Source organism: Mastacembelus armatus, chromosome 15, assembly GCF_900324485.2.
Source record: "Mastacembelus armatus chromosome 15, fMasArm1.2, whole genome shotgun sequence".
NCBI classification, from domain to species: Eukaryota; Metazoa; Chordata; class Actinopteri; order Synbranchiformes; family Mastacembelidae; genus Mastacembelus; species Mastacembelus armatus.
In genome coordinates, this window is record NC_046647.1 from 19,080,509 (window position 1) to 19,106,190 (window position 25,682).

General features: G+C 40.1%; 1 protein-coding gene across 2 annotated transcripts; it reads right to left on the reverse strand.

The window, feature by feature from the left end:
• Positions 1-1,115: 1,115 nt before the first annotated feature.
• Positions 1,116-21,084, reverse strand: bcl2l11 (BCL2 like 11). Of its 2 annotated transcripts, none has more exons than XM_026309148.1 (4): positions 20,820-21,084; positions 18,049-18,449; positions 12,910-13,031; positions 1,116-2,884 (listed from the first exon to the last, which is right to left on the reverse strand). In XM_026309148.1, the coding sequence occupies exons 1-4, from the start codon at positions 20,834-20,836 to the stop codon at positions 2,744-2,746; spliced, it is 681 nt and encodes a 226-aa protein (XP_026164933.1). In that variant the 5' UTR covers positions 20,837-21,084; the 3' UTR covers positions 1,116-2,743. The 2 variants fall into 2 exon arrangements, with proteins under 2 accessions (XP_026164933.1, XP_026164932.1); XM_026309147.2 differs by lacking the exon at positions 20,820-21,084 and adding an exon at positions 18,743-19,515.
• Between the last annotated feature and the right edge of the window lie 4,598 nt (positions 21,085-25,682).

The following is a 25,682-nucleotide window of genomic DNA, read 5'->3' on the forward strand; positions in this document are numbered from 1 at the left end:
AGGTTTTCGCTTTCTCAAGTGTTTGTCACTGCTTCTGCTTCTGGTTTTAATCAGCTTCAACTGGAATCTGAGCCAATAAATTAAGAAAAATGGCCAGAACTGATATGTCTTAATAAGCCTAAAGTGTTAGAGATAAGAGTAAATGTACTTAATCTTAGTCCAGTATCACCAATGTTTGCTGATACTGGATAGCTAACCAGTCTGTGACAAAACTCTCTTTGACTCTGCATTATTCAGCGTTTGGTGTCTTTCCAAAAATCCCTTTCCAAGAGTGTTTAATGACCTGGCAGGCATGAGGAGACTTGGCCAGCCCTGAATCACTTTGCTAATAAAAGGATAACATGACCTTGTCAACAAACCAATACTTGCCAACTACATTCAGCCTGGCTGCTGATGTTAAAACCAGAGGCTGAAACAAAGAACAGTGGAAGACAATATTGTTTGATCAGTTATTTTTGAAAAATGCTCTAAATATTCAATATAAATATCAAAGTTAGGTCTGTGCATGCAGAGGATTTATAAACATGACAGCAGGAAATTATTGGTTTAAATAACATTACTCATTACTTCTGTTCATAAGTTTTCTCTTTTGAGTTTTACTTCCAGAATCTGTGCCTGCTTTTGATGATTAATGTGCAAAACTGTTGTTTTAACGCTGAACACAAGCAGAGCAAAGAGGAAAGGAACATACTGTTATCTTCATCCATGCACTCAGACTGTATTTGGTAATAGAAAGTGATTCTGAAATTCTTGGAAATCGTTCAAGTTAACTTCAGTGAGTGAGGAGGCAGTTGTGCCTTGGGACTCTAGTGGTTACAGAAACACACAGGCTTTTCCATACAGAGGAAGGTTTGGTATCAATTACTAGAAGGCTGCTACAGTATCTTATTACTAGTATCAATGGGTCAGGGTTTTTTTTTAATGTAAAACTGAACAATACAGAGGGCAGGCTCAGTTTACAGATTAACAGGCCATACTGTATTATGTACCAATTGCTGTTTAATATGTTGTAAAGTACTCATGAAATACATCGATAGAACAGGAGTAGAAATTTCTAAAATATAGATGTTTAGAAAACTAGTGACAAAGTAATGTGATTCATTTTTTAGTGCACGCTGGGTGCCACCTATTAAAAGTACCTTTGAAGGGTTAATGATTACATATTTGCCAAACTGTAACGGGAGCTACTGTAGCTGAAACTGGACCTGGATTATTGAAATATGACACACAAAACAAAATGGACACTTTATCATTAATGCAGACAGACACAGAATTAAGATGCGTTCGAAAAGGATCCATTTCTAGGGAAAGATGGGTAATTTCAGTATATGTGCTCTTTTGCTTCTTACCACAGAATCATTTACAAACCCAAGTATTCGTTTTCACAGATTTTCTTTGCATAATATTTTGTTGAATCAGTTCAATTGGTGAGGATGGTTTTCCCCAAGAATATCTTTTAATATCTTTTACAAACTAGATGTTGTAATTAGTGAGCGGCATGAATGAAACCCATAAGTTTAGTTGCTGAGCACCAGAGTAGATATTATATTACCCATCTCACCTCTCCCTGGAATATTAATCCTCTACGAACTGAGCTTTAGTCACATATACCGTATGTTATGTGACTAGCCATGTCATGTGATGGGCTCTTAAAGCTACAATATGCAACTTATGGAGGTGAAGCTAATGCTACGCTCCAGCCAGCCTTTCACCTACATCCTCGTCATGTTGAGCAGGAATCTGGAGCCTGTGAGTCAGTCATTCTGACATCTTCAAGAAGCTAAAACTAGCTCTAAGCCTTGGAAGTAGAAGCAGACCAGAAGCATGTTCACCCTTGACTTTGGTCTTCTGAGGTTGGTAAGAAGGACGAGGCTCACTCTGAACCTTAGCAGGGAACATCTCTGCACTTCTGTCCGGCTGATGAATGAGTCGGGGTCACAGAAGCCTTTGACAGCACCTAACCCCATTAAGATATATTCTGGAGCATATTTCAACTAAAAATATTAGTTACATACTGTAGTTTTAAGTCAAGTCATTTAGTAGTCAAATTATCAGGACACATTTCATTTATGTGGATGAAAACAGTGGTGTAACTTACAATGCACACTTAAGCTGGTGTGTAATTCATTGGTAGAAAAAGTTCATTGGCACAGTAGTTCTCAAGGTTGTCTGATAAAAATATTGGATTGGCCCAGTTTCTTCCACACAGGTCGGAAGTGTTTTGCATGCTAGAGCCTATTGTGACAGGAGTGCAAGATTATTTTTTCCTGTCTGAAATCTTCAGACAGAAAGTTTTATAGACCCACCTGATGCACATACTTTAACAACCCTGGGTCTGCAGAGTTGATCCCATGAAACTTAATCTCTGTACAATAAAAACACATTAAATGAAGCTAGAAAAGTAAATAGGAAACTGTACAAGGCACATTTGAACTGCCACAGGCGTCATTTTGCAGAGAGGCATATTTAGGTGGCATGATTGCCTCTGTGCTGGAAAGGAGTGCAAAATCCCGGCTCTTTGGTAGCATCTCAATGTAAGAAAGGAAAAACACAGGTGCAAGGACAAAGATGCAGGCATTTTAGAGTTTCTCATAGGTGTTATCAAATGATCTCCATCAAAATTAAGTCAAAGAGTTCAAAGTCAAAGTTCCAAGAAGAATGGACAGTAAAAATGAAATCCCCCAAAACTAAAAGGTGGTACAATAATAAAGAAAAATGCTACATCTGCTGGGTTTTCCAACGGCTAGACCTGAGAGTTGTACTGGTTGTTCGTGTAGCCTTGTAAGACTATTCGTCCAATCACAAGGAGCAGGATGCCGACACAGAGGAGGACGGCGGGTTCCCGGTGGATGGGTGGCTGTGGGATCGGTCTGTCTGCCGCCCCCTGAAACAGAAAGAGAGAAGACAAGGTGTTACTGGATGGTCAGGCAGACGAGTAAACAGCCCTTATATAGATTTTGCCAGCTGAAATGACTTGTTTTAGTAGCGCTACACAGCTCACTTTGTAAACTAAGGCGGGAGTGGAAACTTGTAGACCTCTAAGCCTTGGAAGTACTGTAGGTGTCAACTGTAGGTGTTGAAGTAGTTAGCCACATTTGCTAACATTATAACAGATCACAGACCGTATCTAGAGATGGACAATGTGTCACCATTTCTTGTCAATATCCAAAAGTGAAATGAAAATATAAATATAAATATAAATATAAATACAGGAGCTGCCATTTTGCTGTTGTGATGCATTTTGCAATCAGATTCTGTGGAGTAGCATCGACTGAATCAGGTTATCAATCATCAGAAATACATGTTTTCTAACAGTAACTTATTAAAAACAAACAGAAAAACAACCACTCCTACACAAATCAGCATGATGACAACATAAATCACTTTTGGTAAAATGTATTTGACTTGCACTTTGAATTATTACTTTGGCTCAGGTCCCATCCGCTAACATAGAAAGGGCGGAGCTAATGACCTGCACTGCAACCAGCCACTGGGAGGCGATCAATATAGCAGATAAATACAACGTCTAATTAAATCCTTAGATATTTGCTTTTGTGTTTTTGGCTTTAAAAAGACGCCAGCCTCCATACTTTTTAAAAACAGAAACTCTTTCTTACTGCTGCCTGATGTGTATCACTTCTACACGTGGACAAAGATGAAACCTGACAGGCCTGCTGGGCCTAATCAGGGTTGCTAAGCTTTGATCAGACAACAGAGAGTCAGTCAACTGCTAACTAATGACGACAGGTTTTCATTTATGATCAACTACATTTTATCTGAGAATAGTTTTTCTCTTTGAAATCCCTTTGCTGCTGGTGCATTCAGGTGCTTATTCAGATGGCCTAGATTTAGTGGTCAGCTGCATCAAAACATTGTTTTGACATACTTAGTTGTAGGAAAATAAAAACTAGAACTACAATGATTCCAATGAAGAAGGAAGTTAGTCCCTGAAAATCCATCACTATACAACAATATAACTTTGTCAAAACAAAGGTATAGTAACTAGACATTAAATGAAGTGGAAGCAATATCTGTGAGGAAAGTAGGAAATCTTATAAACAACAAAACAGTTAAACTGCAAACACATCATTTTCATATTTTCTTCTCATTTCACAAAATGTTCTGAGTGTGTAGTGATATGCATCAAATGTTCATGTAAACAGCATGGTGTTACAGAGAGATGCTTTGATGATTTCAAATCAAAGGGACAGACACACAGATTCTGTATGTTTACATCCACAGGAAGCAGGTAAGTATAGCTCTCAACATCCTGCCACAGCTCTTTTTACTCTCTCTGTCTCCAGGTGTAATGACTGCATACATGCAATGTGTATATTTATGTACTGTATGTGTGTACAGTTTGAATTTGTTTGAAGATCTTTAATCACATTTCCGCTGTTAGAGCATCTATATGCAGAAAAAAGATTGAACTGTTCAGTTCAAGCATTTCTTTGATAAAACATTTCATTAGCTTCAACTACACACTAGACAATTAAGTGAAATGACCCACTGTAGTTTGGTTAAAACTCTATTAGTTCCTTCACACTGTAGTCTCAGCTGTCTTTCCTGTCTCTTGCTATTTCCAGCCCTTCTCTGGGGTGATTCCAACACACTTGGCACACTGTTGACTGTAACAGGTGTTTTCCTTTCTCTTCTTTATCCCTGCAGATGGCAGCCCTGTGTCTCAGCCAGGCTCCATCGCTCCAGTACCAGCAACCTCTCACCGATTAGAGATCTGCCCAGTTAAGAGAAGAGAAAGGGCATTTCCCCTGGGTGGACACGCACTGGGAAGCTTAAACCAGAAAAGGAAAAAAAAAAAAACATTCTTCAGAAACAACAAGGTTCCTGTTTTTGAGACGAGATGGTGAGGTGGGTGGGGATCTACACAATGAATGATGTAAAAGTGTCTGGTAACTTTGCTTATACTTTGCTTATCTAATAAAAGAAGAGGAAACATACAAGATTGTCAGGTGTCAAATCTTAGAATTGTGTTAGTGTGAAGCAGAGTTCTGCTTAAAAGGCTCATTGCAATTACACAAATAAACAAAAAACTTACAGGACCTCACCAGAATAATTCAAGCATTTACAAGACTAGGAATCAAGTTTTCCACTGGGAGATGGATGTCCCGAATTAGGGTGAAGCCCTTCAAATAAAGCCTGGCCGGATGGACTTTACAATACCTTCCAGACATTGACTGGCAAAGAATGAGCCACAGGGGCACGCCTTTTGTCTGAAAAACAGGATCTTTACGGATGAGAGTGAGAGAGGAATATCAAAGCTATGTGGTTTGATTTGAAAAATGAGCCAAAACCACAGCAACCTCTAATGCCAAAGGAGGAGGAAACAGGTGAGGGGAAGACTAGTTAACCCTGTGGTGAATCATCATCTGCTCCTATTTCTGCTTCTGACTCCAACCAAGTCAAACGAACAGGTTAAAGATGGTCAAAGAGCTGCCAGAAGGCGGGTCCGAACAAAACCTGACCCCGACTTCCTGCACAGAACTAGTCTGCCAAGCCTCCATAGAGATTCACAGACAGAACTCTGCTGAAGAACAGGTAGAAACACTAATTACATCCACAGTATTCAGAGTACTAGATGTATTGTGTTTTCAGCCCCTGCTCACACACATAGACTTAAATACTGAAGGCATATAGAATACTGTCCACTCAAACATGTTCCAGCACGTCACCTTCAGGATGAATTGCAATTATTTTTAACTTATCTCTTTACGTAGTGCCATGATCAGGTTGATATGTTAATACATCCATGAGGGATGTATGATCAAATATTTGCAAATGTAATGACTTACCCATCAGCCTCAGCTCTACTTAAGTGTTTGCAGATAATTAGCAAATGATACCATGTTACCATGCTAAACTGAAACATGCTAAACATCCACATGTTAACAGATCAACACTGGCACCACTTTGTCAAGGTACAGCTGCTGTAATAGCTGTAATCCAGGGGTCCCCAACCCTGGCCCGAAACTATCCCTACTCTACCAAGTGCTGATTACCTGGATCAGGTGTGTTCAGACAGTCAGAGGCTGGTAGGGCAGGGATAGCTGGAACACAAATAGGGCAGTAGCCTTCAAGGACCGAGGTTGGCTACTCCTGTTGTAATGTCACTGGTTGTTTATTGATAAGACACATCTGGAAAAACAGTTCAATGTGACAAGCCTTGACTGTTTTCTTCTTTCATGGGATTTTCCCCAAGAATTCATCATGTTATGAACTTTCTAACTTTTTAAATCAACATTTGAGGAGACAGCAGTGTAGAAAGCAGCTAAAAGTGCAGCAGGGACTCATGCAAGACTCATTACTCCACAGCTAAAGTTGAACCTTGATTTCCCTGAATGTCATCAAGGGACTGTTGTGCTTGGCAGTGAAGTGAAGAGCAAACTCTCCAAACATTGATTTTTTTGAGGATTTGGTTTCATCTACACAACCTGAACTTCTGTCATTACCATAAATCAAGACTCTTGTGGGTGGAGACACTCTTTGAGTAAAAAGTTGAAGTGGATTTTTAACTGAAGAGCAACTTTTATAAAAACTGTGAAGGGATGCAATGTTCCCTCAGTGACTTGCTTCCTCAGGTTACACTATTACTGGACTTTAGTGATACTTCCTTGTTATAAACAGTTACATTATTGTTACTAATGTCAATTTGTAAGGAGCAGTGTTTATCATATTTCACATTACAGACGTGTCTCTCCTCAAAGCAGCTTTGGTAGCCAGGTAAGAAGGTTTGTGGTTTTTAAGTGAGAGTTTCTTGTTCTTTCCTCACCTCACAAACCACTAAAGTGATCTGACTGTCAAAATAGTCTTCAGTTTGCAGAGTAAGGACCACACTGAACAGCAAACCTATTCACATCTTAGTTGGCTAATACATAATCGATTTGTTAATCTTTTGATGTCTAGATACTTGACTTGTGCTCTGTAGTCATAGTAGACACTCTATATATAGGGAGGATATTTACATCTCACAAACATCTGTATACAGTGTGTCTCAGAGCACCTCTGGATCAAATTATCAGTTGTCCTACTTCAGTCCATCTTGGCTGCAGTCTTAACTAGATATATTGTTATTGCTCATTATCTGATAGCTAGTTGATGGTAGAAGGTTTGTGCTCAGAGTTGAATCTGCTAGTTTTAAAGATTCAAAGGAGTAGTTTAACATTTTGGCCAATGCATGTATTTGCTTTCTTGCTGAATGTTAGATGAGAGGATTCATATCATTCTTATGCCTGTGCACGAAGTGTGAAGCTAGGACCAGGATGCATTTAGCTTAACACAAACACCCGAGGAAAGGGAAAACAGTTAGCGTGGCTTTTAGCACCTCCAAAAATCAGAAATGAACATACTGATGTCTTGTTTATTCCAGGGAATACAAATAACTACCTAATATTAAGCACACCATGTAGACAACAGGGCTGGTTTGTTATTTGGACGATTAGTCATTCACACAGTCATGATGAGATGTAGTATTTCGACTTCCAATCAGAAGCAGATGTACTTCTCAGCTGACAAACTGCAGCCTGAGAGTCTGACATGAAGCCAAAATCCATTACACCAAAGACTCTTGATTTTCAACTTTATACCTCAGGAGTTCAGAAAAGGAAATACACACGTGTGCACACACACACACTTATAATCCTCTAATAGTTTCCTCATTCGAACTCTTACCTCAAATAACCCTTTCCATTATATGCTGCCACAAATCACTTTCCTGCAGTTATTGCAACTCTGCAGTCTTACAGCTGATCAGCTCAGTAGTTCAGCTTTCACACACAAACACCATCAAGTAAGTACACGCATGTTCACATGCACCCAGTTGTGTTAGTGTGATGCAATGAGAAGACGGACTAAAAAAGGAAACAAAAAGCAAAACTTCCACAAAACAAGAGAAAGACCCAGTCTGAACCAGCCAATAAACTTACTAGATAAAACACCAAGTCGGTCAGTCAGTCAATTAGTCAGTGCACCAACCAGCCATTGAGCCAATCAATCAGTCAAGATGATACAACTTAATATGTGCAGATACTGGTGACCCTGATTGCATATTTTATCCCAGTTACTACAGATCATGTTTTGTTTAAATACACTTCCCATTTCCTACAGAATTTCCCTGCACTTCAGGCAGCTATTATTCTCCATTCATTTGAGATGGAATTGGATATTCAGCAGGGTTAACTTCTTCTCCACTTTATATTACACTGATTATATTATTATTGCATTTCAATGTAGCTACTGGTGCAAAGCAATTCTATAGATTTGACGAGTTTAAATGCTCCAACATTTCCACCAACAGCTGAGATTTGCATTCATGCACTACAGTAGTAAGTCACGGTGCAAATCAGAGCCAGAGGGCAAATGGTCAGTTTTGGCATCTTTGTGTCTTAAGCTAGATTCAAAGTGAAGTGTGTCTGAAAATCACAAAGCTCTTGAAAGATTTTCAGATTAATGTGTGACTTTGGGAGCAATTAGAAAAAGATACCAACAGACTAGATGTTCACTGCAATGAATTACCCATCTCAGGTTTCAGGTGTGTGCAAGTTAATTTGAAAAAAAAAAAGGAAGAAAATGGCTACCTGGAGGTCTGGAGCCTATGACATATGTAATGTTCTGCAAAATGTATCCCATATGTGACACTGGTCTTTAGACTGAAAATATCCACATGAGCCAAAAACACAAACAAATTAAAGACAAAGATGAAGGTTTTTCAGCAGTGACTGGGATTTCAGTATTAAGCTGGGACAACAGGAAAACTAATGCACAATCACATTTCAAATTTCTCATGTTGTCCTGCACTTCAGCTCGTCTGTTTCTTTTCACAGTGGAAACATTGAGTCAGCCCGTTCCAAAAAGCTCATGTGATTTTGTTTGGAAACCACAACTTACTATGCTGCCTCTTAAAAATAGCTCTCTAAACAAGACTACACTTACAAGCACGCACGTGCACACACACACACACACACACCATGCACACTGAGGCTTGTTATATTACCTCTCAATCCTTCTCACTCTTACCATCTCCCTAGGCAAACCTCCTCAAACACTATAATTTTCACATTTTAACTTTTAAAACATTTTTTCAGGGGATGTCTTGTTTAAATGCAAAAGTTTAAATGCGAAGCTATGCAGTCTGACCTGCCCCTCCGTACATGTAAACAACTTGTATGCACATTATTCTTTTACATGCAAATCCAAAGACATCAACACACACACAGCTACACTGATGATGTGTTGTTGTGTTTGTTCTTGTTTGCTTCACAGATATTTGAGGCCACATTTGATCTCAAAAATATTCCACCAAACATTTGTCTTTGTGTTTGGTTGTGGCACAAAACATATACGATCTAAATCATTGCACCTTCAGTTTTCACACTGCAATATGAGCAGCACATTCTGAAGTGCAAAAGCAGCTTTGTGTGTATTTAGCCCACTGCAGTTCACTGATGGATACAACAATGCACTCTTAACTACTTTTTAAACAGGGGATAAAAACATGGGTATCTTGTTCCTGCTCTTTGTCTTTCATGCACACTCAAACACACATAAAGACACAAACAGCCAGCAAGTGACACCCGACTGGTCCACACTGTTCCTCATATTTATTTCTGTCTTCAGGACAAAGGGTTTAACCACTTACTGAAAGATGGCAGAGTGTGTTGGAGTTTGTGTGTGTGTTTGTGTGAGGGAGTGTGTGTTTTGGAAGCATAATTAGACGTTGTGCTTTGCTCCCTGAGAGTTCTTTAACCACAAGGCCGAGTCATAATGAATCCACACTGTCACGGACACTAGACAGTCTCACGCATACACAAAGACACACAAAGACACACACACACACACACACACACACACACACTCGATACTGAGCATGTTAGAGATGTTTGAAAACAAACACGCACACATAATCACGCACATATTGTGTAAATGTTTAACTGAGAGTGAGGCTGGATTAAATAAGAACAAAGGAGAGAGAGCCAATGAGTGAGAGCAAAGTTACTGAAAAACAAATAATTACTCATCACTATGTTGGTGATTGCAGACCACTGTACATGTTTTCCTGACAAATACTGTATCACCTCAGTACCATTTGCATGTAAAAGTATTTTTAAAAAGCACTTTTGATAATTTCTCAGGCGATAAAATGAACTGAGGGGGGAGGAAACACCTGTGTGTGAATGTATTGTCAAATGGTGTGAGTCATTTTACAGCCTGAAGCGACACTGCTGACACGCTTGGGTCATGAGGCCAAATAAAGCGCTTCTGTCAACAGTGGCAAAGCTGTGGCAGCTCCGTAATCAACAGTAATGCAATGATAAATTAAGAAGTGTGAAAACCTGTCAGCGTGTGCTTAAATATCCCCCATAAGCCTAATCTGTCGGATGTCAGTGTCGCAATACAAAAAATAAAACCTTACTCCAGTGGTCATCAGATAAGCCTGAAAGAGAGAGTGTGCACCAAATGTATTTAGTTGATGTTGAAATATCTTATTGGATCAGCGAAAGCATTGACTTACTGGTGATGCTGCAGGGCATCATCAGAGTCTAGACCTGCATCACCTTTAATTCACCCCTATCCAACCTGTTAGACTGGAGCCAGTCGTGATTAGTGATGATCATCTATCATCCTCTAACCTACTGGGCCTGTTTGATGACTCTTCATGGCATTGTTGAGAATATCTTCAAATGTAATTTTGCTCAGAAAGCTCAGTTCTTCAACTCTCTAATACAAGTTGGGAGGCATAATCTCATTAATGTGTCAGAGTTTGATGCAGACCTCTGCTGGAGTCACTCATTCGAGACAAACTGGTCTCGGGTGAGGGACTCAGCATGGTGAAGGGTGAATAGCTGGTTAAACACTCGCTATGTAAGGATAGGGTTTTTAAGGATGTAAGAAATCAGAGGATAAAACATGTTTTCTACTCATGCTGAACCAGAGCAATAAGCAATAAGCAAACTGCAGTCATCTCTTCAAACCTCCTACTTTTCTTCCTTCTTATACTGACAATTGTCAGATCTGAAAACGTAAAAAATGCCCTTTTCTACTGCGGTTATGAAATCATCTGTAACCATGCATGTACACTTGTCCTCAGCAACACCTGGCAAGAGAACCGGGAACAAGTGGCCATGTTCGTCTTTTATCTGCCTCCTCTTTGTTCTACAGCATGAACACACATGCACACACTATCTGGATCACTCTACAGTTCACAGAGGACTTGCCCCTAAGACACACACAGAGGCACACACTATTTCTCTTTCTGTCTTGTGATAAGGTGTTGAGTCAAACGCTTTACTCATCACGTTCTCACAAATTTCTCCATCCTGCCTTTGTTTTCCTCTGCAGCTTGATTCAAACCAAGACTGAGGCCCAACCCAGCTGTGTCTAGCATGACTCTTGACACACACTCTATCCAAACACCAAGCTAATAAACTCCTGACTTCACTTTACTTGTGTGCATAATTTCCTGAAAGTTTCAAAGTGGACATTGACAGTATATTTTACTGTCAGAAGTCAGATAAATGCAGTAATTGATTGAAACCAAAGGTGGATGAGTAACCCAGCTCTGTTAATGATCGGTTTGAGAGCACTGTTATAACTGCTGGAAGCACAGGTATACTCAGATAACATCCCTTAAGTACTATTGCAATACAATCACTATGGTAAAACTAACCTGTCTCATTATGGTCTAATCCCAGCTCCAACATTGAATAATCCAACATTTGGTGATTTGCACTTCACAATAACAGGAAGAGCCAAGAACAACTAAATGCGAAAGGCCAGTTATCCCTTTGGGAAATTTATGGCTTTTGCTAATGCCATTTGATAATGTGTTTGGGTGGTGGGACTGCAGAAGCGAGAAGGCAGAACAGGTTAAGTGTCCTCCGGTTTGATGCTCATGAGCAAACACAGAGGGAGCAGGACATTTATGACTCCGAAACTGCTTTATTGGAGAGCTGTACTTAAGCTTTTGACACGGAGCATTTTAAGCTGTTCGAAGGGATACAAGAGTTCTGTCATGCCTTTTCTTGACTTACTGTATAATCCATTTCTCTGATGAGATTAAAGTGAATTCAGCCCAGCACTGATCTATTTCCTCCTCCTCTCATCCTAAAGCCCCACTCAGCTCTTTGATAGAGGACTAATAAAACTCTGATGATGCAACATGCAGAAATGTTGCCAAGGAAACAGAAGCCAAGAGGAAATCAAGTATTATTGCAGCTACGCAACTTTACAGCCTGACTGACTGATGGGTAACCTGCAGCATTCAGAGGATTTATATTCCTTGCAATAACGTGATTATGTTTCGGTAAGGCAGGAGTGAGACTTACATCCATATTTGCTATCTTGAAGAAGATTAAAGAGGATTAAAGTTTTCACTATTGAAAACCTGCTGAGGAGAACGAAGCTCTCCCCGTTTGTGCACGTCCATCTTCTGCTTCTCTGCCTTATAGGGGTTTTTTGTAATGAATGGTTGTTTTCTTGTTTTGGGGGTTTTAAACTGCACTGCTTATTGCATTATCTGCACCTTCAGGCTCTCTTCAGTTATTTTCTGATCAAAAGTAAGTTTGTTTTTCTCACCCTCAGCACTGTGGAAATAACCAGCTGCTCACAGCTTCGCTCAAATCATCCTCAGCACCATTTAAGGGGCATCTTTGTCGAGACCTTTTTTATGACTCTCTGCTGAACATATTGCTCTTTTTAAACAGCATCCAGCTTTGTTTTTACAGTTAGGACTTGATTTGGGGGTTGTTGTGATTTTTTTGTACTACTGTCATATTGATAGTGCTTTGACAGACAGTGACAAATAAAATAACTACAAAGATAACCCCAATGGTAACACAAACTACAAAACAGAGCTCCTCTCTCACACACACACAGACAGTGTCTGTTATTACTGACCCTTAACAGGAGAAGACGGTTAAATTCATCTCCAAGCTGTCGGAGCTCTTGTCCAACAGCCTGTGTCGGCATGTCCCTTGCTGCGTTTTGCTGCCGTGTGCTAGAGGGGCAGGGAGAGCCTCCTAAAACAGAGAAGAAGAAAAAAAACATGCCAACCTTGTTAATAAGACCACTTCAGACCAATAAGCACTTCTTGTATGTAATGTATATATGTTACGATAATTTCACTGACTGTGCTCCTGAAGTCTGACATTTAGGAATTAAAACATGGTGAAACCTTAACACCAAGACATCGACCAGGTCATCTCCACATGTTTTAATACAGATAAAATATTTTATATAAGGGAGAGTTTCAACAAAAAAGTTAAATAAATAGGACTTAAAAATCTACCTGTCTTTGTCTTTCACTGAGAAATCCAAGATTTCTGAATATTCAAATACATGCACAAGACCAGGCATTGCATACCACGTGATACACCTGTGTTTCCCCAGGTAGGCTGGTAGGAGTATTATATACTGCATGTCTGAGCCCTATTCATCCCCAAACTCAGTGCTAAGTGTGGTTAGCATCCTATATAACATTAGCTGTTAGCATGTAAACAGTGGCTAACATACACTTACTGGTTTTACCATTACACGGTTTAACATGGTGTATATCAACTATACCTGTCACATTGGTATTAATTAACAAAGTCTGAACAAAAGGCACATTTACAGTTTCTCAGTCAAGCCAAACTGGGATCTAGAAGGACTTGGAGATTTGGTTACTGAAAGTAGATTTTGGAACCTTATAACACAGACAAACCAAGTGTTTAGACAAAATCCTAGCAGCAATAACATTTTGAGCAAAATTATATAACAAACAGACAAAACAAAAAACAACCAGGCAGCTAGCGTGCAATTCAGAAAGTGGGTGGGTAACAGCATCAAAACAAGACCTTTTTTTAGTTTTGACCCAGTTAAGTTTATTTGAGAAAAGATGCTCAGAGTGATTAAAACAAAACAAAACAAAAAAAAAACACAAAAAAAAACACAGATGAGATATAAATCAGAGTATTTTTTTATTGAGGCAAGATTAAAAAGCAAGTCATGCACAAAATCTTGTACTGATATTTGACATTTATCTTCTAGACAGAAAAGTAGAGAGCAGAATGATTTTTCATGAAAATGCATAACAATCATAAATGTGCATGTGTCTCAGAGGCATCATAAAGAAAACACCACTCTACCAGCTGACCAGGTGAGCAAATGCCTCTGTGTGTACAGACGTGTATGTGTTTTCGTGGTTAATCTGTTATATTTTCAGTCTGAACTACAGAGTGTCTATGAAAGGCTCTGACCTCTTACCGATCTCCGCTTATGACTCATGCACAGTTATGAAACCCAGACTTAATATTTCTCACATCCTCCAATATTGACAAGACCAATACAGTAAAAAGTCAGGTTTCCAATCAATCCATCAGACTGCTGAGTACAACCTGTGAGGGTGTTTATGGTAGGATATACAGGAACAACAGCAGCATAAGCAATGATATGAGAGTACTATGGGTTATTTTTATAACACTAGTAAATACAGGATATACAGTGAAAGCAGGTCGGGGGTTCTAATTTATATACTACTGTTGAAACTGAACATAAAGTTTTCAGTCACTGTTGGGAGATTCCTCAGATACTGTTATTTTATGGTTGCATTACAGACAGATTCTGCTTCTAACAAGACATTTATTTTGAAGAGCCACAGTCACCAAAAGGCAAAACCCTAATTTAACAGCACATATACAACATCTTATACATGTATACACTGTGTAATAAAACATTACATATTACACTTGACATCCTTCTCCTGTGCCACAGTAAGAACCAGCTGACAAGTTTCATGATTTGTGCAAGCAATCAAATAAAGTGCAAAGACTTTTGAAATGACCCTAATATCTTGGATCAATATATTTTCGCCCTGTAGCAATAATTTGTTCCACAAGACACATTTTTTCAGCTGAGAAGACTCCTGATTTATCCACGACACACCACAAATAAGTCCTGCTTAAAACAGTCAGTTATTTGGTTTTATGTTGTCTATTATTAAATCAGATTTCTTTATAAAGATTGTTTGTAGCTATTTGTATGTTATTTGTTATTTGCAAAATCTGACTGTCCCTCCTTATAAACAAAGCAAAGACAAAAATGCATCAAAGTCGACTGTTCCACTCTGCCTGAAACTGAAGAAACCTGAGTAAGTGTGATCTTCCTGGTGCAGGAGGAGGAAGTGTTGTGATAACCAGCTGTAATCATGCTGTCAGGTACTGACAACAACAAGATGATAAACTGATCCTCCTTCAGCTCAGGCGCTCTATCTCGCTCTGTAGCACAGACAGACCAGCTTTCTTGTACAACATTTCTGTGTGTGTGTGTGTGTGTGTGTGTGTGTGTCTTATCTTTGCTATCTGATGGATGTAGTGGAATGAAAGAGTGGCTAAGGGTTTCTGTCTGCAACTTACAAAAGACCTGCAGGCATATTTTGACTGCCAGACACACACCTACACACACTGAGGCCTATTTTGATTGGCATAATAAATGAACGATACGTGCACATACAGTATGTGCACTGGTCTGTTGTGACCGTTATCTTGTCATCCTGGTTGTAGTGAAATGGAATAAAAGAGCCACAAATAAGGGGAGCTAATCACTGCTATTATAAAGTAGAGAGGTTACAATACATTGAAGCTTACGGAAGTTTCATTTTTTTTATTTTTTCAAACTGAAAAACACCACCATTGTGTTAAAAAAATATAAATGCACCTAGATATGGATGTGGTTAAAGCTGAGGTTTAATCGTATTGTGTGTGTCTGCTGTGGAACATAAATAACTGCTCAATTTGAAAAAATATGAGAAAAACAAATGAGTAAAATTTTATCAGGATGAGACAACAGTCCCATTATATAGTGGATATATTTGTCACCCACTGCACCAACACACTGAGGGGAAACTCTCTGTTAGTTCTTTGTTTGTTTTGATGCCAAATCCCAGCCTCATGGTGCAGTTTTGTTTGTTACCAAGCAACAGGATAGGCAAGTTTAGCCAACAGCGTCATATCTAAAGGCAGGAGTCTTTTCTGTTTGAAAGTTGTGCTGAAGTAAACAAGTCCACAGGAGCACCACTTTAAATCACTGTTGCTGGAGGTGTTCTGATTTTTTAAAAACAGCAGAAATAAGAGGAGGACCAGGGCTTTGAGAGGTGGCTACATCAATACAATGACTCTGTACTATATTTAGCACAGCAAAATTGGGAAATATACTAAATATTTGAGGCTAATATCTTAGGAGTGTGGTTTTAAAATTCAACATTGGACTTGAGCATGAAATGTCAGTGAATGTCATGAAATCTAAGCTTGAGAAGTTGGTAAGAAAGTGGAGAAGTGGACTTTGGTTGCTCCCACTTTGACACTTGACTCTTATCTGACAAGTCTTTTCAGTGTTTACTCCTCAAATGATTGAACTATCTGACTGCTTCAAATTTCACTCTTCAGCACTTACGCTCCTTAAAAGTGCATAACATACCTGAATCTTCTACATAACTACCAATGCTCAAGCTGCATTGTGGTTTTCACACAAAAGAATGTGTGAAATTAACTTTGGCACTTCTTTTATGTCAAGTCATTAAACAATTCACAAGACATATACACATATCTGAATCATTTTGTGTGACAGTAATGAAAATGTCAAAAATATTTTTTCCCCTCACTTAAATGCATGTCATTTTATTGGGCTTGGGCACTGATGCACACACACTCTCTCAGGTGTGGCCCTTTAACTTTAGCCAGAAGTCAAAAGCCTTCTTCTATCCTGTAAATCAGATTCAGCCAGATTACATAAAAACTTCACTCCTGAGCCGCAATCCAGCATCAGCAGGTCCAAGATAACTCATGAAGTGTCATGATGTGTTTGTTCCAAAAGGAAAACAACATTAAGCATAAAGGTCATTAAGTATGATTAGGATGTGGACGCATGGTTAGGAGATGTTGTCACATAAACTGTTTTTAAAAATTGCTGTGGAATCCACACTGTCATTTTTCGATTTAATATGCATTGCACATCACTGTACAGAGAGGCTCTGAATTTCCAAAGATTGTTTGTTTATTTTAAATGTATCCTGGGGGGCTGAGGGGTTTCACACACTGAAAGGCAACAGGTGTTACTCAGCAGTAGTAGTGTAATACTACAACAGAATGAAAACATGCAAAAATTGGTACATCAGCACTGAGGAGTCATGCTGGTGTGTTAGATCTGCTGCCTAAATTGTTGGGATTTCCCTCTGAGGGGCATCGGAGTGAGGTATGCTGTTAGTCAATAAATTACAATGTAAAAACCAATAGAAGAATGACTTACTCATCTGAGAGTAGTGAAACACTACAGAGGAGCTCTGCCTCATCAGTACAGTCTAGTGGGATACAGGGGGAGAGCAATAACATCCTGAGTATGTTTTGTTCACTTTTTTACTATCATTTAACATTTAACACCACCAAGAGCACAAACCCCAAATCTTTGATGAAGGAAGTTTCAGGGAGCTTGTGTTGTGCTCATATCTGGTTTCATATTTTGCTGCACACCCACACAGAAGCAGCAGCAGCTAAATTTCAGTGAAAACTGCCTAAGCAGTTTGTATTGGCATTTTCAGGCCAGTAATAGTCACACACAACAGGGACTGTGTATTTAGACACTCGGACACCTACACCTCCATTTCCAGTTTACTACATTTTAAAGCAGATCCTGGAAAACAGAAAACAACAGTGGGAAGTTGATTTCATGCATGATTGAAAACATTGTCAGCCTATTAGATTCTTGAAGCATAGTTGATTTTTGAGGATATCAGACGTCGCTGACAGGATGTTTTATGCTCTACACCAGCAAGAAATGTTCTTTCTTAAACCAAATTATGGTGCGGGCAGTGATGGAAATATCTCTGAACTATATTTAAACCAATGCTATAAACCCAATAACCTGTATATGGATTCATTGGCAGCTTTATTTGTCACTTCATCAATTTTGCTCAGCAGTACCAGCAATTAGAAACTTAAGGCTGCTTTACCTGCGTGTATTCAGCATGGGCAGTGAATAAGCGACTACGTAGGTGTTTGTGCTCACCATGCTGCCGGTGCGCTCCAGCTCCTCCGCCGTGCGCTTCAGCCAGGCGCTGCAGGGCGTGGTTCATCACCTGGCTCGTGAGGCTCGGAGTCTGCGTGGCTTTGTCAGCTGTCACCGGCCTCGGGGAGAGAGGGGAACTCGGCAGCGAGTCGCCGTCGGAGGAGAAATATCCACTAGAGGAGCGGCGAGGAAGCTGGAATATTGACCTCGTGTGAAACACGCTTAGGCTGTCGAGATGGGCAATGGATCTGGTTCTGCCTCGGGACGGCGAGACGGAGCTCTGGTCGGTGCCGCCGTTCGAACGGGAGGTTTGCGCCGAGACTCTGGGATCACCGGCTGGTGGATCTCCGCTCTCCTCTGTTGCCATTACGGCGGATGAGCCATCGGAGCGGTTTGGTGGTCTGTTGGATGAACAGAGCGGCACCGTCAGCCGGGGCTTTCATCATTCTGCCCAAACAACCTACAGACTCACGTCTCTGCTGCATCGGGAGCTGCAGCTGGATATGTGGCTGCGCTCTGCTGCGTCAGGATTAGACCTTGTAGTGTCACTTTCCTTCTGTAGTTACACTGATTAATTTCACAGGCAATCGCGACGAATAGCGCGCAATGAGCACCGATGTTTAATAACAGTAAACATGCCAACAGTAAATTAGGTTGGTGTTTTATGAAACCATGTAATCTTAATCTAGCTCACCTCCCACGGCAGCGCAAACCCCTGGCGTTTGGAGCTGTGTAGTGTTTGACAAGTTTATGTGCAGTCAACGTGTCCTGTTCAGGCGGTAGCCCGGGTTTCCTGTCCAAACTGGCCGCCCGGTGCGTCTCCATTGTTTGCCAGAAGTTGCTGATTGCAGCAGATCTTTGTTTGACTTGTGGGGAAAATAATCAGGCATGAAGGAAGCGGCTGGAGTAACTTCAACTGCGTCACATGCAAACAACTTTAAAGAAATCTGTCTGAGCACATCAGTCACTAAAGCAGTAACATTTTCAAGTAAATCAGCTAAAAATTATGTAATTTTGATTTGTCATTTCTGCGTATTTGACCACTGACTAGTATTTTATCCAGTCAAGGTAAAAAAGTGCAAACATTGTTCATGTAAAGTCATTTTACGCACCGGGAGCAAAACTGTATGCCGTGTGTCAGTTCCCGTTTTAATGTGACACACTAATAAAAAGGGGTTCATCAAAATGATATTTTGCTGCAGCGCTTCCTGTTTGTCCAGACTAAACTACAGCTTCCTTAGCGCACAGATTCCCAGCGGCAATGACCTACTTCTGTGCCAGAGTTACCTCAAATTAAACCGCCTGGTTTCGGCACCAAGTGCCCACACATCGAAAACGTTGATGTAAATAGTCAGTTTTGTTTTTTGTGTATTTTACGCACATATGAACAGCGGCAACAGCTGCACTTTCACCGGACCCGACTGTCCAACAGTCTCATGAAATGTACTTTGCCTGTCGGTTTTCTAAGCAGATCCGAGCAGATAATAAGCGTGTCGGACGGCACGTAGAGAAAAGGCTCCAAAACGAACCGACAGTTCCCTTGTTGATACGGAAAAGCAGAAGGGAAGGGGAGATAATCCGCAACGTCCCTGCCAGAAAAGTAGAAAACACAATATTTGACCAGATGTCATCGTGCGTGTTAAATGTTTAACGAGATCCATCCAGAATCACGGCTGAACCATCGACTGCGCTAACACGAAGAGGTAGTCTGGTTTCTGACTCCGTGGGCGACGACAGAACACCCTAGTCTCAGCAGAAAAATTTCAGATGACACGATAAGGTTTCACTTTACTATTAAGACAAAAATATTAAAATAATCCTGCGGCTGTCACATGGATGGTGTGCGCTTTTTTGATTGCGCTTTTTGTATTCGTTCCTTCTTAAAAGCCCAGTGGTGCATGTGCGCCTCCCGCAGGCCACTTTACAGAGTCCCTGCTAATAACCGGTAATAAAGTTTAATTAACTATAACACTGCGATAATAACCTATTACCACAACTGTTAATACCAGAAAAGCTAGAAGTCTAAAGAGTTGAATGCGGTTTTTTAAATCTCAGAGACCTCATTGCGGGACATGAAGTGGTGAATTAAAAGTCGGCTGAACTCTGTGACCTCGATAATAACCACCAAACATTTTCTGATATATGAACAAAAATAACCACCAAACATTTTCTGATATATGAACAAATATCAGCTGCTTATATCGCCTCACAGCCCACGTCTTGAATTTTTCCACAGATGTGTGTTTAATGACAAAGGATTCACCAATTAAAATCAAATGTTCACACAACTCCTGGATAAAAACCGACATACAGCGCTTGTCACTGCGACCAGATTCAGCCTTTATCCCTGCAAAATGCCGTTTACGCACGAACGATAGTTAAGACGTTAATAAAAGGAACTGAAGCCGGTGCGCTGCGTTGCCAAATATCCCGGCAAAGTCAGAGGAACGCTGCAAAACACAAGTACCACACTCCCAAACCCACTTCGATATATAGGAAAGCCCCCCCCCCAATAAGGTCGCTCCAAACTCAGACTGGAGAATTGGAGGAATATTGCATGCAAAGAAAGCGCCCTGCATTCAGTTTACATCGGGTTTAAGTCACTTTTTACCAATGACAGTCTTCAGTAAACATTAAAGATAAAGGAGGCATAACTGTTTGCAGCGTGGTCTCCTGTCACGCCGGTAGACTCAGCGGGAAATTGGATTTTTGTAAAGCTAACACAACCTAACACACACCTCTGCTCCCTCTGTCCCAACTCCCCGACTCACCTAGATGGCTGAGGCATGTCAGTGGTGACACATAACCAATGGCACTGAAAAAATTCAATATCCACAGGTAAAAGCCTTAACGTGGGGGAAAACAAAGGTAATAACAGCAATAAAAAAATTAAATATTAATAATAAAAAAACAAGAAAAAAGAAAGAAAGAAAAAAAATCCCAGTTTTCGCTGAAGTTAAAGGTTGAATAATCCGCCTTGAGTGGAAAATGAAGAGAGGAGATAAACAAACTCAGGGCAGCTTTTGTCTCTACTTCCTCCTCTCTCTGCTCTTCAATACCGAGAGTGGTTTCTCTGATGTGCTCCTCCTAAGGGGTGGAGTTTCTCTCTTCGCTCGTTCCTCGTTTCTCTGTCTCCCTCTGTCGGGTCACTTTAATAAAATATGCAACTACTGTCAGCATTTATTATGCATCACCTGGCTACAAAATTACATTTATTAATAAATAATAACAAACCTTTGGGAAGTCATTTAGAGTTCCCCTTGTAGTTCTCAAACATATCACACAGACATTTCTTCCACTATGATTTGTGTCATTTGTGTGTTAAATGCACCAGTTTGTTGCACTAAAACAATACTTCTATAGTCATCCATCCATCCATCCATCCATTATCTATACCTGCTTATTCCTATTTATGGTCCCAGGGATCTGCTGGAGCCTATCCCAGCTCTCTTTGGGTGAAAGGCAGGGGTACACCCTGGACAGGTCCCCAGTCCATCACAGGGCCACCCAGAGCCAAACAACCTCACACACTCACACTCACTCCTATGGGCAATTTAGAGTCACCAATCAACCTGGCATACATGTTTTTGGACTGTGGGAGGAAACCAGAGTACCTGGAGAAAACCCACACAAGACAGGGAGAACATGCAAACTCCACCAGGGCCCTTCTTCCTGTGAGGCAACAGTGCTAACCACTCAGCCACCATGCTGCCATACTTACATATTCACATACTGCAAACCATGATCATATATAATTTAATGACATAAAACCCTGTAAAACAAACTTAGTCATTAAAAGAAATATAGTAAGCTTGGCAGATAAATCTCTCCTAATCTCTCCTCTTTCCTTCATGCAGTCTGACAAGGCTGCATGTGCATTTGATATTGAAACATCCACAATCTGGACGAAACTAACGCCTACACATATACTACGTCTACTACATATACTATTGCAGTTATGAATCATCCTACAAATTTGCTGGTGCCATGTATGGTTCTGACTGACTGTCTGACAAACTGAGAAAACTTACTACTCACGTTCTGGAGAGGTGACCAATTCCTGGTATATTACACTGATTTCTGCTTTGTTATGCTGTCTTGCACTGTGCGTTTGAGCCCTGGATTAGGTTTACGCTCTGTCATTATGCAGTTTAAGTTATTTTTGGCTGACATTAAAATGAATATACCCAGACCATTTTAATATAACTATGGTTAAAAGTTTTACCACCATTATAAATCAATGTGCAAGGTGTATGAAACTGCAGGTACAACGATGCAGCTTTTATTTTACCAATAACTCTGAGACAAACCAGACCATAATATGACTTAGACACAAACTTTAACGAGACCACTGCATACATTATTTTTTTTACTGCATCTCATCTCACAACCTTGTCTCCTAGATATTAGACTTACTAACACCAAAAGCTAATAATGTATATTTCAGATTTGGAAGTGGAAGCTACAGCCTAAATTTATTTTCCCTTTCGGTTGTGTGGCTCATGCCCGACATGTTTTGGTGACATCCTGGAATGTTAACAATGTATAGTTTTGTCATCCCAATTGTCCATGCCATTAATCAAATAGCTTGCTGCATTCAGTTCACATTACTGCATGTGCAAAGTGATCTGTCTTGCTGTTTTTTTTTCGTTCTCCTTATGCTTTGAGGGCTGAAGGATGCACAGAATGTGCAAATGATTTGTGATACAGGCCTAAATAAATAGGCCTAAATAAATAAGACTGACAAACCATTCATCCCCAACAATATAATGTAATAACTGACTATAAATTGTATTGCAATTGTTTTCCTACCTTTTTAAAGGAAAGTATTGGTACTGAAATGATACTCTTGTATGAATATAAGACACATCTTGCAGGTAAAGTCCACTCTGTGATGCTGTGGCAGTAATGAGGCTAACTGGGAGGGGTGTGGTGGGAAGGATGGAGTGTGGAAGCAGCAGAGCATGAGCTGCCCAACTCTGACAGCTGCAGGGTCAGAAGACCAAGAGAGTCAAGTCACTCACACTTGTGCTGAGTATACACACAAGTACTGGTACACACGCACGCACGCACATGCAAACACACACACACAAAATACGGACAGACAGAAGGACGAGTCAATCAATTCAATTTACATGTGGTCAATATTGATCAATTCCTGAGTGTGGGAAAATGTGTGTGAATAGCTCGCAAATATCTGCCTGGGTTAATGTTAGTCTGTCTCCAATCGTTGCCTCTTGTTTTCATCTTTTACTTTCTGTATGTCAGACAGTGTGGAGCTCTGTTTATTGTGATGATAGTGGTAGTGGAGCTACTGAAGATGATGCTAACAATTAAAAGTTAAAAGAATGGGCACACTGACCTGTAAGAAAACGGACACATCTCTGGTTTTTATTGGATTTCTCTGGACTGGAAAATGACAGTAAATACAATCTCTTAGTTATAGGAGTCATTTATGAGTAAAATGGAGCCCATACTTCTTTTATCACATTAGAAAAAGAGGAACATTCATTCATTTTGCTGAAGAATTCTGCTAGTCGACATGACTCGGATGCATCTTGCATCATGCTAACTTGTGACATTTGTCATCTTATCACTCTCAGTAACAACTGTCACTGCTGAGTTTATGGAGAAGATGATATTAGAAAGAGTGGTGTACTGCACGATTGATTTTATACAATTACATTCAAATGTGTCCCACTTGATACCAACATATGTGGTTGCCTACACTCCTTTCTGCAAAGTTGCTTAAACAATCTAGTAATTGTTGGAGCCCGACACTGATGGAACATCGAATCCTAACAGAGTTTTATGGCATCATGCAGCAGCCCCCAGGAAGCTTAAGGGTAATTACAGGTTACTCACTACAGCAGACACCATTAAACACAATGGAGCATAAGGAGTTGTAAATCAGGCTGGATTGACAAAAGACCACATTTTGGGAGCATGAACAAACAAGATCATCTGTGTCATGATTAGATAAATTCAAATAAGAGCTGACAAATACTCACTTTGTCCATAAAACCAGTTTTTATAAACACAAGGGCAGTCCCCACCCCTAAACATCAGTTCTTTATTAAAAAATGTGAGACATTAACAGCTACAGCCTCAATAGTAGTACTGTAGTGATGGTAACAAACAAATGAAGGCCTTTTAACTGCTGCAATTATTGTTATTGCATTAAATGTGTAAAATATTATCTTATTCTCATCAGCACGTGTGTGTCGCCTCAGGAGCAGCTTTAATACAGCAAACTGACCTACTTGTCAAAGTCAGTGAAGTGTTGAAAATGGCTGAGTCACGCTGCTGAACATGTTGACAGAGTGAGAGGGAAACAATTTGTTCACAGCAGTAGACACTATATACATATAATGACAGGGCAATACATGTAATTCTTATAAAAAGCTTTGTTTGTGTTCTTACATACACCTGTGCTTTAGTGAAACGAATGTGGACAGAATCATGTTTGTCAGTCAGAGGGAAAATGAAAGAATAAATAAAAGAGACAAACACCAGTCAGATCTCATATCATTGCTGCATCACTGTACAATACCTTCAGCTAATGAGGCAAAATGCTGAGATAAAAACCAGAATTCAACATTTAAACCTTCATCCACACCAAGTGCACTGGCCTCAGAGAATCACAGTCCACAGACTTCCTACAGGAGAGTCAGTAAATACATGACAGCATGTCGCACCTAAAACCTGCCCACTACACCACTGCTTTCAAATAATGCTGTTGGTTGCTGCAGTTTAAGGCAATAACAATAGAAACCTTTTAGTTGTTGACATATTATAGACTGATTAATCAAATAATCTGCATCTTAACCAAAACAATTGATACATGCAGCCTCAATAACAATCACTTCATCTAAATGAAGTGATTTAACTGACCATTAATTGGATCTTTAAAAAAAAGAAAAAAAGAAAAAGGATGTTTGTGTGTGTGTGTGTGCATGTATTTAACAGATATTGACTACTACTCATTTAGTGCTAATGGAAAGCCAATCGGTTCCCATGCAGTCAAGCATGACTCCTTCCTCCCCCAATAAGACAATGCTGACCACCTGGACCAATAATCTGTGTGTGTGTCCATAATAATATTGACCAGTTGTAATGTGAGAGGTCAGGACACAATAGCACCGTGACTCTGAAGACCTAACACCATGCTGAGAGAGGTCACAGCTATGTGTCACACACACACACACACACACGCACACAAACACACACCTCTGCTTGTGCATCCTTTGTCCGTCTTCCTGTGTCTGTGCTTGTGCTGCAGCCCAGTGTTTTCCCCTCACATGTGACTCCGTGTTTTCTTTTTTTGATCTAGATCTCATGCACAGACATCAAACATTAGATATTCGAATTTCTGACCATAGCCAAGACATCGCATGCCAGCCTGAATGCAAAAAGTTACCATCCTGAAAAAACAAAATTACCCATTGTTGAACGTCCATCCATCCATCCATCCATCCATCCTCTATACCTGCTTATTCCTTAACCAGGGTCACAGGGATCTTCTGGAGCCTATCCCAGCTCTCTTTGGGTGGAAGGCAGGGGTACACCCTGGACAGGTCACCAGGGCCACATGTAAAAACACAAACAACTTCACACACTCACACACAACCCTT